This window comes from Ambystoma mexicanum, chromosome 3p, assembly GCF_040938575.1.
Source record: "Ambystoma mexicanum isolate Mex_15411 chromosome 3p, UKY_AmexF1_1, whole genome shotgun sequence".
Lineage (NCBI taxonomy): Eukaryota > Metazoa > Chordata > Amphibia > Caudata > Ambystomatidae > Ambystoma > Ambystoma mexicanum.
In genome coordinates, this window is record NC_090925.1 from 329,577,371 (window position 1) to 329,593,500 (window position 16,130).

The 16,130-nt window shown below is 46.6% G+C and overlaps 1 protein-coding gene across 1 annotated transcript in view; it reads left to right on the forward strand.

The window, feature by feature from the left end:
* LOC138580391 (3'-5' exoribonuclease HELZ2-like) overlaps positions 1 to 16,130 on the forward strand; it is a 724,800-nt gene that overhangs the window by 638,039 nt on the left and 70,631 nt on the right. Inside the window, exon 18 of the mRNA XM_069650904.1 lies at positions 8,643 to 8,799. Within this exon, the coding sequence (XP_069507005.1) occupies positions 8,643 to 8,799 (157 nt within the window). The remainder of the gene's footprint in view (positions 1 to 8,642; positions 8,800 to 16,130) is intronic.

Genomic DNA, 16,130 nt, shown 5'->3' on the forward strand with positions numbered 1-16,130 from the left:
CCAACGGTCCAGGAGTTGCAGCCGTCCCCTTTCAGCTCGTCTTCGGTTGTTTCATTCCAGTGGTCGACTCTTGCTTTCCAGTCCTGGAGACGCTCCTTTTAAACAGTTCTCTCCATTTCATTCCAGCCTAGCTGTCACTCACCCAGCAGGGTGGCTGTCCTTGCCGGACAGTCAGCCAGCCAATCGCGCCAGAGTGCATTTGGGTCTCATAGGAGACTAAGCACAGGGAGTTTTGGGCACCTGCCTCAATTCCTGCCCACCCCAGACACTCTGGCGCCAGGGGCGGTCTTCAGTCCGGAAGCCCGACAAAAGGCATACGAACAAAGAAACAAAACCTGGTTTGGCGCGCAGACAAACACTAGAAGGACCTTTCCAAAAAGAAATGGCAAAAAAAGACCGGGACCTGTTTAAACAAAGGGGCTTAAGCCGCCATCATGAAAAACATGGCTCCTGTGATTTTTAGCTACCGGTGTTCAGTCAGGAAAAATCATTGTAGTTAGTTGTAAAACCACTGACGCCAGCCTTTTCAATAGGTATTTAGACACAGGTATACTGTGTAACCCCTCCAGCACTCCATTATAAGGTGGTGTGTGCTGGATCTAGGAATTTGGGAAGACTAGTAAAGTCAATTTCACTTTACATTCTGTGGGAAACAGTAGTTTATCCCAGAGAAGGTATTTAAACCTTTGGGAAGTCTAAAAGACATCCCTGTGTCACTGCACTGAGGGTGCTGTGTGACGCACATGAAAAGATGTCGTCTGTGGAGTTATCTAAAACTCCATAATCAAAGAACACAAGTGTAAAACACACATCAAAATACATGGAGTGAAAAAAAGGCTCACTCTTTCCAGTTAAGAAAATAAAGTCTTCAAAAATCCAGAAAAGTTGCTGGGGGTCTCTAAGGTGAAGGGAATTAGCACATTTATGAGAATTCTCCCCAACACAGAGCTGCTCAGGAACAGAAGCCAGCCATAGCCTGTTTCTTCTAACCAAAGGTACTGTAAAGTCTAAGAACGTACCTCTTGTTGTGTAACCTCACTTGTTCTCAGTTGAGACTTGTCTTGGTTGCTTCTGTAGAGTTGCGATCAGCTTCTTTACCTCACAAGCCTAATCCGCTTGTGGCCCTACTTTGATTATTTCTTTTCTACAAATGCTTTTAAAACATTGTGCAAGACTTACCCTCCTGCAAGAAGTGCTTCAGCTCAAATAGACTTTTGCCCAATTGTCTTTGGCCTAGCCTGGCTCCGTGAATGACTCTTCCTCCCTCTGACATTTTGTTTGGTCTTCCTTCCAGGAAGGGGTTAACTAACTTTGTATTGGGTTTTTTTCAAAAGTACTTACCTGCTTCAGACTGTGTGTGATCTCTTGTTTTATTCTAATAACCCTTTCCTTTGACATGCTTATTAGTATTCCTCTAAATGCAACAGTGATATATTAATGTCCAGAGTGTCCTAGTTATTGAAGTCACCTGAGGGTGTAGGAAGTGTCTGTGCCATCCCAAATGGGTATTTGCGGATTTAGAGACTCTAAGTTTGTATCTTGGAGTGTATTTGTGTTACTATTATATTGCCCTTTCTGAAGAAGGCTTACTCAAACTGACTGTTAAATTAATAATTGTTTGATCAAGACACCTTGTGTGTAGGTTTATTTGAATACTTGTTTCTGTGAATCTCTGTGTAACTACCCAACAGCTCTCATTTACCCCTCTTGAGAAAAGCCTGGCTGCTCAATCACGCTACCAACCTGTGTAGTACAGATTTATACCAAAGGTTGGGTTCCTATTGCCAGGAGGTCAGGGTTGTTGTAGTGCACGCAAAGGCTACTGCATACAATCTTGCCTAACTGTCTGCAAACAAGAAGGATGTTCCTAACTAGGTGTCAAGGATGGGTGAACACTAAAAGCCAAAGTTTCTTCAGGTGTCTAGCACCTCAAAGTAGTGTATCCCAACTCCTACTTCTTGACCTGTTAATAAAAGTCCTTGGCCATCTTTGAACACCCTACTCTGCAAAACAATGCCCATAAGACGCAGCCAACCAAATTCCAAACATCTAGACTTAAGCAGTCTTTTAGCCTTCTGGCTACCCTAAGCTTTCAAACACATGGTCCAAGGTTTGCAGACAAACTTTCAGATTTTATTATTTATGAGGCCAAATCATAACCTAACAAAACATGTATGTTTTCCTGGGAAGGCTCTTCTAGAGTATGCTGACAGACTGTCTCAGATGTATTCTCCTCAACCTCTGGTTTCTCCAACTTGCACTTGGTTTCCCACAATACACCATGCATAAGTGGGTTGCTCAACGTTCACTCTAGGACTCTGCCAGAACTTTGCTTTCATCAACATTCATTTGAATGAATATTTCTTCCCAACACCACCCAATTCAGGGTCCTTTTCATGCGGCTATACATGTGGTCACTCTCCTGCCAAGGGTATGCCCACCTCCTGCTTGGCCCAGGGAAGTGCCACTAGATCTGCCTTTTATCTAGCAGCATACCATCCTCAGGTTTGGATCTCCCCACAGCAGCTGATGTAGGTTTGTCAAACGTGTCATGACCATGACATGGGGAAGGGATGGTGAGAAGACAAAGGCCCACCCTAACATTGCACAGGCTTGCGCCCATTAGGCGGTTTAATCGGGTGCATGCCAGAGCCAGCCTCACCCTGGAGGCAGTGTGGAAGTTTGGGAGGAGGGTGGCCAGTCCCTGCCCCTATGTGTGTGCATTGTATGTGACGGTACCACTATCCCTTCCACAATGCCAGTCAGCCTCTCTGCTGGCCAGAGTAGTTCTTTTTCAGAACCGCAATTCCCACAATGTACTTTACAGCAACAAGAAAACCCAGACTGGGACCAGAAGAAAGGAATTGAGACCCCAACATTTGACTGGATTGAAATGTTCTCCTGCCCAACAGAGGAGACACACGACCCACCAACTTCAAAGGGGGAATGGCGGAACAGAAAACTAGGTGACTGAGAAGGAACTGCAGTAGAGAAGTGAAGACAAACACTGCCCAAACCAAGGGGGAAAACAACTCACAGCAGAGGAACAGTCCCCTGGAAAATTAGCACATGGCTGCCATCCCACGAATGGACACTTAAAAGGGGTGGGGCTGAACGTCTTTTTAAAGCCTTGCAGAGGAAGACAACACCCAGAGGGTTGTTGATGGGAGCATGTGACCAGTGAAATGGGAGCTGGGAGGAATGTTGGAAAGGAGGCGGGGGGAGGCTGGGCTATAAAAGCCCCTTTCAGCACATAGGATTTTGATAGGTGCTCAGGTGAGGTCAGGCAGAGCGATGGTGGACCAAGAGACATGTGGAGAGAATACGCTGTGCTCTGAGGAAAAGGACAGCGTTTTGTGAGAATGCTTGAAATGTACTATGAAAGTGGTGCCAGTTGTGTCTAGTGTGAACAGGAGAGGAGGGGTGAAATGTAACGCTCACCTGATTCTCGCAGAGGCGCCGGTCTTGACTGGGCGACTACCGTATCTTCAAAGGTGATGTGTAGCACCCGGTTGGCTCTTTGGGCTGGACCTCTGTGCACTGTATGCCTGACTTCAAGAGTAAGATGTCTGCAGATAGAAAATATGGGATTAATGAACTGGGGTTATTGGGGTGTCCCTATCTCTTTCCATTTTTGCTCTCCTGTAGACCCCCAAAGGTTAACGCTCTCACCTTAGGTAAGTGAATGCCGAGCTCTCCATCTGCCTCGGGGCAGGGTGCTGTAACCAGTTTCTTCACTGGATAGGTAGCGCAGGCCTCTTGACTTCAGAGGACTGCTGTCCGTCGTTTACTGCACGAACGGTAAGTTTCGAGTAATTCTAATGTCTTTAAAGTCTTTAGTAATGATGTTTCTTGTTTTGCAGGGTTCCGGCGATGGCGGATGACGGGCTGAAGTGAGTTGAAGATGGAGCCCGTGTGATGAATAGAAGCGCCTGGAAGCACGTAAGTAAGCGCTTGTTGCCTGCTTCACGATGCGCTCTAACTGTCTTTTATTTTGCAGGTACGAGCTCGGAGCGGCTGCAGGGTGCCGGAAGACCCACTGGGTTAGATGTGGAAAGGAGTAATGGCACGTGAGTATTAAAGTTCCCCAATGTCTTTAAACGCACCTTGTTTTGTCTTTCAGATGCAGGATGCAGCGCCGACGGCCTCCGGAGCGTGCAAAGAGTTGGTAAGCTTTTGTCTTTCAGATGCCGGAATGCAGTGCGAAGACCTCCGGAGCGCACGAAGAGTAGGTAAGCCTTGGTCTTTCAGATGCCGGAATGCAGCGCGAGGCGTTGGTGACAGCCGATGGACCAGGTAAGTGAAGCGCTGTCACTGAAGACCGTAATGCTAACCTGTTCTTTCTTGTCTTTATAGGTGTTGCTGAAGACTGGATTCAGGATGGTAAGCCTTTTTCCTTAGGCCCAGGATCAGATGCAGAAGACACGATGAGCGTTCTGCTGCAGAGGATGCAGAATAACGCAAAGCAAGATTCATCCACCGGGTGTGGTTTAAATAGCCTCCTGTAGTGCTTAGGTGTCTCCTTCCACAGCCACGCCTAGGCAAGAAAAGAGTTCCTGCTTTCCAGAAGAGTTCCAGTGTTCTGAATCTAGGGAGTGGCTCCTGCCCCACCCAACAGGAAAAGTAGTTCCAAACAGAAGAGGATCAGAGGCTCAACTGGCAGGCAAGTAAGCAGCATGGTCTGCTGCAGGTAAGTCCACCCAAGCATTATGAGCCCGGCGCTTCCAGCGCTGGGACTGGGCATATTTATGAGCCTGGTGCCACTGGCGCCAGGACTGGGTCCAAAAGGTCCCAATTGGGACTGGTTGGCCCTCGAAACCTGGGTTATGGATCTGCTTCCAAGGGAGTTGGGAAAACCCTGACCTTTTGGAAGCAGAGATCATGACATGAAATGAAAGTTAGAGATCGTGGGACAGAGCGTAGGAGAAACCACATGGACAACTCCCGTGCATGCACACATACGTACAAACACATTACATATGCATTAGTAACAACTTCACTTGTATGCTCGCACCCTCAGCATACCATGGGTGCCATGCATGACCGGATGAGTGCTAAGCCGGAGGGCCTGACTTCCTATGCCCCCGTTAGGAGGGTTTTTCATAGCCTTTATCTGGGATAAGAGTTAGAATAACTAACTTAGAGTTGACAAGTGTCATTACAACCCTAGTTGAGCAAAGCCACTCACTTAAATAGTCCTGACCAAGCAGCAAGGCAGAACTAAGGAGGAAGTGTTGCGTAGTACAACCAACACTCAGAAGAACAGGCGTAAAAGAACCACACAGGTAAGTTATAAAAATGTCACTTACTACAAGAAATAAGTTACTTGGCTGTAACTCCTGCTCTCCAGCAAGGATATTGTTCATAGATTCACATGCTGTATGAATATTCCCCTTCAGGATAGGAATCCTTGGTAACAGAGCAGCTTACTTTATAAAATTAAATCTGCAGTTAGTATAGAGTGATTTTGAGTCATATGCCCACAGCCAATAAAAAGGGCTCCCTTACCTCCATCCAGGGAGGCCATCTTCAGATTCAGCGTAGCGCACAAAGTGGCAATATGAGCCAAGAAGCACCATAAGCGGGGTAGGCAGGAGGGTCTCATGTGAATCTATGAAAGATACCAATTGCTTGAACAGGAGTTAGAGGCAAGTAATGTATTCGTTCTCCAGCACTGGACCATTCATAGATTCACATGCTGTATGAATAGATCACAAAGCAGTATCACATAACCACAACAGGCAGAGGTGTTCGGGAGATTTATTATTTTTACATTTGTAGAGTGCCTAAATCCTTGGTCCTCAGGGAGCTGTTGGGGAACCAAGTTACATGCAGGGGAACATAGATGTTGGGGAGAATTTTCAGAAATGTGCTAATTCCTGTCTACCTTAGAGACCCCCAGCTCTTTTGCTGGACTCGAGGACTTTAATTTTTTACCTGGAGAGAGTGGGACCCTTTTTTCCCCCCCTCTCCCTCGTGTATTTTTAATGTGATTTGAACTGCTTCTTTTGGTTGTGGAGTCTGACAAACTCCATAGGCATCATCTTTTACATTGTGTCACACAGCACCTTCAGTGCAGTGACACAGGGAAGTCTCTTTAGATTTCCCAAGGTTTAAATACCTTCTCTTGGATAAACTACTGTTTCCAAGAGCAGTGAAGTAAAATTGACTTTACTTGCATTGTAAACTTTCTAGACCCAGCACACACCATCTTACAATAGGGTGCTGGAGGAGTTAGCAGTATCCCCTTTGTTTAGCTTATCGGGCAACATTTTTATATTGCCCTTTTCTCACTCAATGGCTGGTGGCAGTAGTTTCGTTTAAACTACCATGGTGTGCATTTACAGCGGGCTGCGTTCGCAGCTGCAGTAAAACACCCAAGTGTGCCATTTTTGTCAAAATGGCCCGTCTTCTTTTTTCACCATTTCTTTGTGGAAAGGTCCTTCTTGAGATTTACTCGGCGTGCCAAACCAGGTTTGGTCCTATTGTTCGCTTTGCCTTTGTCAGGATTCACGAGTGACGCCCGCCTCTGGCTCCATGGTGTCTGGGGTAGGCAGGACGTGAGGGATGTGCCGAAACTCCCTATGCTTAGTCTCCTAGGAGACCCAAATGCACTCTGTGGTGATTGGCCGGCTGACTGTCTGGCAAGGACAGCCACCCTGCTGAGTGACTGACAGCTGGGCTGGAATGAATGGGAGATAACTGAATAAAAGGCGAGGCATTTGGCTTGGAAGGCAGGGTCGCCCACTGGAAAAGGAACCGAAGAAGAACTTAAAGAGGACGCCTGCTGCAACTCCTGGGCCGTTGCTTTGTCTGGTGAAGCCCTGCTGCTGTGCTAAAACTCCAAATTTGTATCGACAGAGAAGCCCCTGCAAGGACGACTTCTCCCTTTTTGAGTTGGTGGGACCAATCAACTCTAAAGTAAGCCCACCTGGACATCCATCTCAGAGCTGGTTGAATTTCCAGAGTTGCTGCTGGAAACTATAGCCAGGGAGAGGAACACTAGATGGTGTGCGTTGCTTTTAAGCTAGCCCAGAGCTCCAGGAAGATCCTCCGGACTCCCGGGAAGCAGGACTGACCGAGCCTGAGCCCCCTCAACAGAGTGCGGGACCCCAGATGCAAGGAAAGTCCATCTCGACAGCCAGGAACCGCAGTGTTGCTATTTGCGTTAGACGCGAGGAGCTGAAACACTGAAGTGCCACTTGTTTGAAGATTGCCTGTTGCGGTCTGTGACTGTCCCATTGCAGTGCAGGAGTCCCCCGACGTCTTCCCTCTTGTCCCCACGACTGAGGCACAGGAACACCAGGATCTGAAAAGCCGCACGGGAACTGAAGTAATCTGCTGTCTTCAACCTTGAGGTACTGTACAGTCTGAGAGAACTTACCTCTTGTTGTGTAACTGCACTTGTTCTGTTGGTGAGACCTGTTATGGTTGCTCTGTAGAGTTGCTGATAGCATTGTGCACAACTTTTACTTACCTACAAGGTGCTTCGGCTCACCTAGAATTTTGCCCAATTGACTTTGGCCTAGCCTGGCTCCCTGAAGGACTCTTCTACCCTCTGACATTGTGTGTTGTCTTCCTTCCAGCAAGGTGTGTACTAACATTGCATTGGGTGTTACCAAAAGTACTTACCTGCTTCAGAATATTTGTGTGATCTCGTGTTCTGTTCTAATCTTTTATTTGTTTGTTATTCTAAATGTCAACAGTAGTATATTAATGTCCACAGTGTCTTAGTTACTAAAGTCACCTGAGGGTGTAAGAAGTGTCTGTGTGCCATCCCAAAAGGGTACTTACTGGTTTAGAAATGTTAAGAGTGTCTATTTTGGAGTGTATTTGTGTGTTACTATTATATTGCCCCCTTCTGAAGAAGGCTTACTCTAACTGACTGTTAAATTAATTATTGTTTAATCAAGAAACCTTGTGTGTAAGAGTTTATTTTAATACTTGTCACTGTGAATGTCTGTACTCCCCTACAGCTCACATTGACCCCGCTTGAGATCAGCCTTACTGCTGAACGTGCTACTAACCTGTGTAGTACAGGCTTATACTAAAGGTTGGGTTCCTATTGCCAGGAGGTCAGGGTTGTTGTATTGCACCCAAAGGGTACTGCATACAATCTTGCCTAACAGTTGCCTGTGGCGTTTGTCAGACTCTGCATCCAAAAGAAACAGTATTCAAATCACACAGAAAATACATGAGAGAATGGGGGGAAAAGGGTCTCTCTCTCCAGGTTTTAACATTCAAGTCCTCAATATCCAGCAAGGTTGCTGGTCTCTTAGGGAGAATTCTCAGAAATGTGCTAATTCCTCTCTACCTTAAACAGACCTTTTCCTGGCTCCTACAGACATCACATCCAAGCCATGCCCAAAATAAATTGTGAAAGAAATCATCTTGTTCAACTACACTTTAGTGTCACTTGTCATTGCTGGGACTTGCCACATAGTGTGCAAAGGATATAACGGGTTTGAAATGTAGATTTAGATAAATCTTTTTGAGGAAGGCTAACAAGAAAATCTGTTTAGGATTTGTAAATTTGTGGAGACCTATTGACCTGCATGCATTTGCCAGTAAAATCCCTTGCAAGGGCTGGAATGCATAAGGCTTGTTTGAACTAGGAATTTGATGTCCATTTACTCTTCCAGGTGCGGATAGTGAAGCAGCTGACTCTAGATCGCAGCATCCTCCCGAAGGAAATCGCCATCCTCACCCCGTACAATGCACAAGTGGGGGAGATCAACCGGGGCTTACAGAAGGAAGGTCTCCATGGTATCAACGTCTGCACCATCATGAAAAGCCAAGGTGAAACATGCTTGGGAGTAGCATTGCTTGGACCCATTGTGGGGGCTGTTGAAATTGAAAAGTTTACATGGGAGCTGTTGGCAGTCTGAAGTGGGGATGCAGGCAAAGCATGAACAAATTGTGTGGTGGTAGGACACTTTTTCTGAAGTTCTACCCAACTTCATCAAAACCATTCAACTGAGGCAGTACAAGACCCACTCTTAGTATAAGGCTGTTCCACCTAGCGTAGACCGAGCAGCCCGGCTTAACTTAGGAGGGAGAGAGGGCTGTAGAATCAGTACAAATAAAATTGTAATACCAATGGTCCAAAGAAACACTAAAACACTGTATGTAAAAATAAATGATGTATTTAAATACAGGTAGGTCCAGATAAATCTAGGGGTAAATAAGTACTATCACACATTATATGTAATCACAATTATAAAAACGCAACACTATACTTGAAGGTACATACCAAAGTATAAACCTTATTTGGAACACCTAACAGTAGTTCTAGGGAAGTCAACCCTTTTCATACATATTCAGTATAGGTCACACCTATTCTTGGGGAGCAAAAACCAATGGTTACTTTCACAATTACAATCAATATTGCAAGGGCAGTAGAGCCTACGAGTTGTACAGTGACTCTCAATACAAATCACATAATCAGTTAACTGGACAATATACGTTGTGAATAGTGGAGCACTTTTTCCAGGTACAGTAAAAACGTTTACTTTTGTGATCAGTTATATTGGGTGAGTAAAAACTATACTTTTTCAAGGAGCTATTGGCAACTTGGGGCAGGTATAAACCGAAGACTGTCTAAACAGCACAGGGAAAGCAAAACCCAATGTTACACATGACTCAGTTATTCTAGGTAGGTAAAACCTAAGGCAGACTTATTCTGGGCAGGCTAGCAACAAGTCGGGGGAAGCAAGACCCAGTTGGGGAACACTCATACAATTATCCTAGCGGAAATAATCTGGTGAAACCAACACATTACTTTTGGGAAGAGGCAGAACCAAATCACAGGTGAGTAATATACCTTCACATCTACTTTCTATTCGACAGGGCGCCGGCAAGGGGTGGCCAGGGCCACCCTTATAAAAATGTTGGCCCACCCATCAGCAACTCCACGAAAAAGCAAAGCACCGCACTGTGCATGGACAATAATCTGCCCTGTTCAGTGCGAAGTGTTTTTATTTTTTGCTGCAGCTGGCGAGGACTGGAGTCAGAGAGCCATTGATCGCACATTCTCAGTGGACCCGGAAATTAACACAGCCTGAGCGTGCGCATTTCTGCTATAGCTCACACTACCAGGCTGTGTTCACTTTAAGGCACTGAAATGGAGACCTGGGCTGCGGCGCTGAGGGTGGTTCCAGGCAAGCACTTCAGAGCTGCGGTATGTGGCACCAGGGGTGGCACCAGGCATAGGGCTAAACCCGCCCCCCCACCACCCCTTCACACAGCACGATCAAAGTCAGTCACCAGCCTGTGACTGTCTCTTCCATGGCGCACAGCACCTCTCGTGATTGCAGTGAAATACTTGTGTGTCTCAGACGCACTGGCCATTCAAAGGCAACAATCAGAAATGCGACTGATACTGTTCCAATCCTATTGACTTTTCGTAAACCAGCGTGTCTTGTAACTGCATATTTTCTAGGGTTCCTGATCATTCAGGGGTGAGGCTAACCTGCCCCTCTGCCCCAGTCCTTTCAGAGGCCGTGGACGGGCACGAGACTGACTCTGCCCCAGCCCCACAACATTCCCTAAGCAGCTGTGTGCCTTTACCTTTAGGGCAACCCACCCATGGAGGCGGCAACACCCTTTGCACTGAACCCCTGCGTCCCCATTCCCGCCGCCCCGGACCGAAGTGCGAGGCTGCTCTCGACAGCTTCAGTGCTAGTTTTATGGAAATATTAGAAATAACATATTAATATGCTTTTGAAATGAGGGAGGGTGTTTGTTGGGCTGACTGCATTCCACCCATCCCCACCCCGCAGGTTGGGTTATTTATAGGATGGTCTCAGCTCAATGGGGGCTGTGTTGGACTCCGCTGCTCTCACTTTGGTATGAAAAGGGGTTGGAATTTTTTATATCGAAATGTTGGGGGGGGCGGGGTGTTGTTCCCCATGGGGGGTCGGCGTTTTCATCTTCATATGTGTGATTTCCGTTGACAGCCGAAGTGCACTGCCTGGGAAAGAGGGTCCCTGGTAGGAGAGCAGTGCCCTTGGCACTCGCTGACCGTGAACCAAGAACTGAAAGCAGTGATGGCGGATGCTCAATAAGAGCAAGGACCGTGCACACCACTAATCACTGCTGTTATGCCCAGCCGGCGAGAACCTGTCACATTTCTCACCTCGGAGAGCAGTGTAGTTACTTAAACAAATGCACTGCTCTCCGAGGTGAGACAACGGGCATTGTTCAGTCGATTGACCATTTGGCAGTCTCCTGAACGGCCCTACGCTGCTGCTGCTGCACTGGCAGGACCTCTTTTCACACACTGCACGGCGGTGTGCGTTACAAGATGTAGACCAAAACCAAAAATGCAACATTGAGATGTTGCTATTGCAAAATGTGTAAAGCGCAGTTTTCCCCACTGGTGTATGATGTTTGTTCGATCACTCCGTTAGGTGGACGCTACTTTCCGCTTATCTTTTTATTTAATCACACATGCATTCTGGGATTTGCAGTTTTTTTAACTTTTCTGGAACACTGCATTGCTGCCCCATAGCTTGAAGATAACGCCACACGTGATCCTCCAGCCCCGGGGTCAGAGAGGCACGTATGATGGTGCCCCCCCCCCCCCATTGGCCATTGATTGATCGCACATGCTCAGTCTGTGGACCCCGCACACCCAGAAAAAACATAGCCTGAACACGCGCATTTCTGCTTCCGTGTTTCCATCCTCGGTTCGGCTGCATGTAGTTTGTGTGCAAAAGGCTTTTAGTAGTGGAACAATTGGGCAGTGTCTGGCCAGTGGTTTACGTCTCCGGTTCGCCAGAGGTAGAGGTTTTATTTTGTCGAATTGAAAATGGTGTTTCTGTAACAATATGCATTTTACTTAATACATGTGTACAGTTCTTTCCATTTCACCAGAGCTGTCATGATTTGGATATCTTTTGGTGCGGTTGCAACATGTTACATCTGTATGTTTAGTAAATTCACGATAACTAGTTGTACATATGGCATATCACATGTCGTTGGATGGGCTGTGCATGAATACATGAGGAGTAGCTATGTGGATTCACTATTAGTACCAAGTGTTGTTATAATTTAGTTTGTTTTGATGTATGTGTGGAGTGTTTTGCTTGTAGCGTAAGGATTTTTAGAGGTTGGTGTCTCCTGGGCTGTATTTTGGGATTGTGTGCATGCTTGAATGTGGTTAGAGTGGTATTCTGTGCATGTTTATTTTTGCGCTTTGTTTCGGATTTGTTGCATGCGCATAGAGACATGAGCCTGTGACATAGCCAGGGTCATGAGGGGCCTGATGCTAATGTAGTTGGGCCCAACCTAAGGGGAGCCCAGAGAGGGATTGGGATTTGTTCTCCCCCTGGCAAAATGTGCAGGAGCAACTAAGCGTAGCCAGGGATTCCGAACCCAACACGCAGGGTTGGGGGTGTTTGCCCCAAAAGGAAATATTTTAAGTAAGGGGTTAAAATGGAGCATTTTACAGCACACGTTATGTGAAAAATTGGGTAAAAAGTACCACAGTTCGCAATGTGTTCTGTACAGTAAAGACATGAAAAAAATCCATTAGATGCCAAGTCACCAACAGTGCACACCAGCATTTTCATGATGCTTTGGCCCACTCTATGCCAGTATTCATCCAGTGTAAAAGCATGTTCATGCTGATTGTGCCCATACATATCTGTGCTGGCATTCTTGTCATATTGCTGGCATTAGGAGCAATGCAAACCTAAGAAATGTATAATGGGCCTGTACACAAGTGTTTCTAGGCGCTGCAAGGGAGGGGAGACGAGACAAACGATCCTACTAGGCCTTGTGACATTGCGATCATGCAAGTGCGACACAGAAGTGCAAGGGGAACGCAGAGGGGAAAGTGCAGGGGAAAGGTAGGGGGGGGAAGTGCGATCAGGGCAGCATGGCTCAGAGTAAGTGCTTATTGTTTGACTAATATTTTCAATGCTCGTGTATCATCTTTGCTTGAGGAGAAATCCTCTGTTCTTGTGTTTAATGAGCACTAGAAACGCAACACCAAGTGTAAATGCTTGCTGCTTTAGTAAGAAAAGTATATTGCTGGACATTTGATTACTTTTAATGTTGGTCATTCACACGAGTAATAAATACGTTGCTGAGCCTACCCACACAACTCCTAATAGTAAGTCTGCTGGGTGCTCAAGAGTAGAGGGAGAGCAGAGGGTTTGAACTACTCGCTGATGCACAACCTGCCACAGCCCAATGCAGGCCTTTTGAACTGGCTAGGGGTAAGGCTCTGGCATATTCCTTACATAGCACAAACAGGATTGTAGAACTCAAAATGTTAAATGTGCTGGTATTGGTCTATGAGCATCAGGTAAATTAATTGGATATCTGTTAAATAATAAATGGAACTATATCAATATGCAATTCCTTAACTCTCATATATACATAGATTTCAACTGGACTATATACTACATCGGCATAATAGATTTCGTGAAGTTCATTTGTTTGTTTTGGTGTGCCACCCCAAGATTTCCTGTGGCCTCACCAGGGGGGCGCCACTGCTAATAGAATGGCGAAACGGTTTCTAAGGAAAGAAAGATGTTAACCATACTTTTGAGAATAGTGCATCACACATCCAAGGTAAGTAATAACCTTTGTAACTGTTCACTCTTGGAGTTAGTTACCAACCAACTCTTTTACAAGTAACTTTTAAACGCTTATTTTCTAGACAAAAGGCCCAATCCCTTAAAAGTCTTTCCCTTATTCTTGGAGCATGAATCTTCTCAGTGGCATAAGGGGGTCACTGGGGTCTAGTGTCCAACAGTGTCATAATACGTTCTTTAGTAGCAAAAGTCAGAGTTCCTTAGGAAGACTGGGCAAACAGGTGAGTATTTTACTTTTCAGTTAGAAGAGGGTCCAGGGGCTTCACAGAAGACACCCCAGCAGGATTCTAGCAGTACGACTGGGTGCACTGGATGAGATGCCTCCCCCTCACAGAAAACCCCCCACAGCTACACAGGAGTCCCAAGAGGCTTTATGTAAGTACATACCCAAACCAACACATTACCTCAGCAATGAAGATTTGTCAGCAGGAGGACTTAAAAATCTGCAGCCAAAAACCCAGTCAGTGGATTCCTTGTCGTGGTGACTGAAAACAGGACCTTGGAAGGAACTTTGCAGCAGGGATCAATGGAGAAGGTTCTAGGCAAGGTTTTCCTCGGGGCTGACTGGGACTCTGTGGATTTGGCGCCTTTTACAGGAGCACAGAAGACAGAAAATCAGTTGAATTCTTGTAGTTACAAAGGTCTAGCATGCTGTTGGGACATTTCGGACTCAATTTGTGTCTGTGGAGATGCAACAGGATGCCCAGGAAGTTTCAGTGAGATTCCGAATTCGGAAGACTGTGCACTGCATGATGTCTCAAGGTCCCAGGGTATTGCAGCCCTGAAAGGTCACAGCAATGCGTTGGACGGCTCACAATGCAGGTTTAGTGGGTCCCACCAGGCTCAGGGTCATCATTTTTGGAGTCACCAGGTCGATTGGAAGAAAGCGCTACAGCAGGCTCATGTTACACAGCAGACACTCTGGTAGCTGGAAATCCTTTCGGACGCTTTTCCTTCCTCATCCTCTTCGGTTTCGATTCCAGTGGTCGACTTGTCTTCAACGTCCAGGTTTACAGTATTTAACAGGAATTGCAACACAACTTCTGCATTCTGAAAGTGAACCCCAAATTACAGAGACGCCCCTTAATTATTTTTGGGGTACGCCTCATCACCCTCATATCAGAGTAAATGCACCGCTCTAGGGAATTAAAAGCCACGAGTCTATCTTGCAGGTGATAACAAGACTTTACAGAACATGAGGATTGGGGAAATGACTGAGGACTCTGCCGTTTCAGACCAGCATTCTGTCATCCTTCGCTGGCTCCCAGGTCCTGAAGACTGATGCTGGACCTGGGGCTTAAATACTCTTGACTTGGTTACTGGATACCAGCAGAGCTCTCCCAAAATTCTTTCTTGCCATACAAGGAATGCTGCAGAGTCTCCAGTGTGCATGGCCAGGTTCCGTTTAGTACAAGCTACATAACATTATGCTGCATATGCAGGAATACTTTGTTGCTCTTGTTTAGCATAATTTACTATGTTATAAACATTCATACATAAACACATCTCCACGCCATGCTCTCAGCACTTAACTCAAACTTATATTCGAGTGGATTGTTTCCTCCAACGTATTCCTCATCTTAGATGTATTCCATCCAGCTTTGCTGCTCTTCGGAAATTTTTTCGGCATAGGGTGCCGTGCATCGATGTCGTCGAGTCAATGGTCCCTCGAAGGCCTCCGTCGAGGGTGACGTCATTGGGTGTATAAGTAGCACGCGCAGCACCCGTTGGCCTCAGTTCCGTTTTTCCGCAGTCACGTTGCTTCGGACATTCAGCGCGCCTAGAGTTCTGTGAGAATATATATATAAACAAGAAGAAAATATGTCCTCGTCATCGACACTGACCCCGAGATCGGGTTTTAAGAAATGCAAGTCGAGCGGCTCAAAAATGTTGATCACCGACCCGCACCGTGAGTGTTTGTGGTGCCTCGGAGAAGGCCACGACATGGAGGCCTGTTCGAAGTGTCAGGTGATGACGGGGAAGGCCTTGCGAGTAGGAGGAAAGCTACAGGTAGGTCGGAAGGATCGAAAAGCCTCTAATGTCGAGTCAAGACCCCATGAGGAGAAATCTCCTCGACGCGAAAGGCATCGATCTAGATCCCGAAGCGATTCTCATTGCTCGTCTTCGTCAAAAAAATCGAAGAAATGACGCCACAGGTCTCCCTCCACTTCGTCGTCAGACGAGTCTCTGAAAAGGATGAAATGCCCCACGAAACATTTGTCTTCGGAAGAGTGGGAAGCATTCAGGGTCAAAATGATGGAGGTGTTTGAGAAGGCGAAGCCTCGGTCCGCGCCTTCTTCGGAAGCCGGCCAGGACCGTCATCGCTCCGACACTCGCGTGCCCTCGAGACCGGGTGATCGTAAAAGGAAGGATAGGGAACCTTCCAGGACGCCGAGCGATAAACGCTCGAGTCGACCGCTCGAGGTCACAGACGCTGTCCGAGACCCGTCACACCTCAAAGGGAAAATCGTCGAAGACTGCCTCGACGCCCTCGAAACAGACCCTATCGACGACCACTGTCGT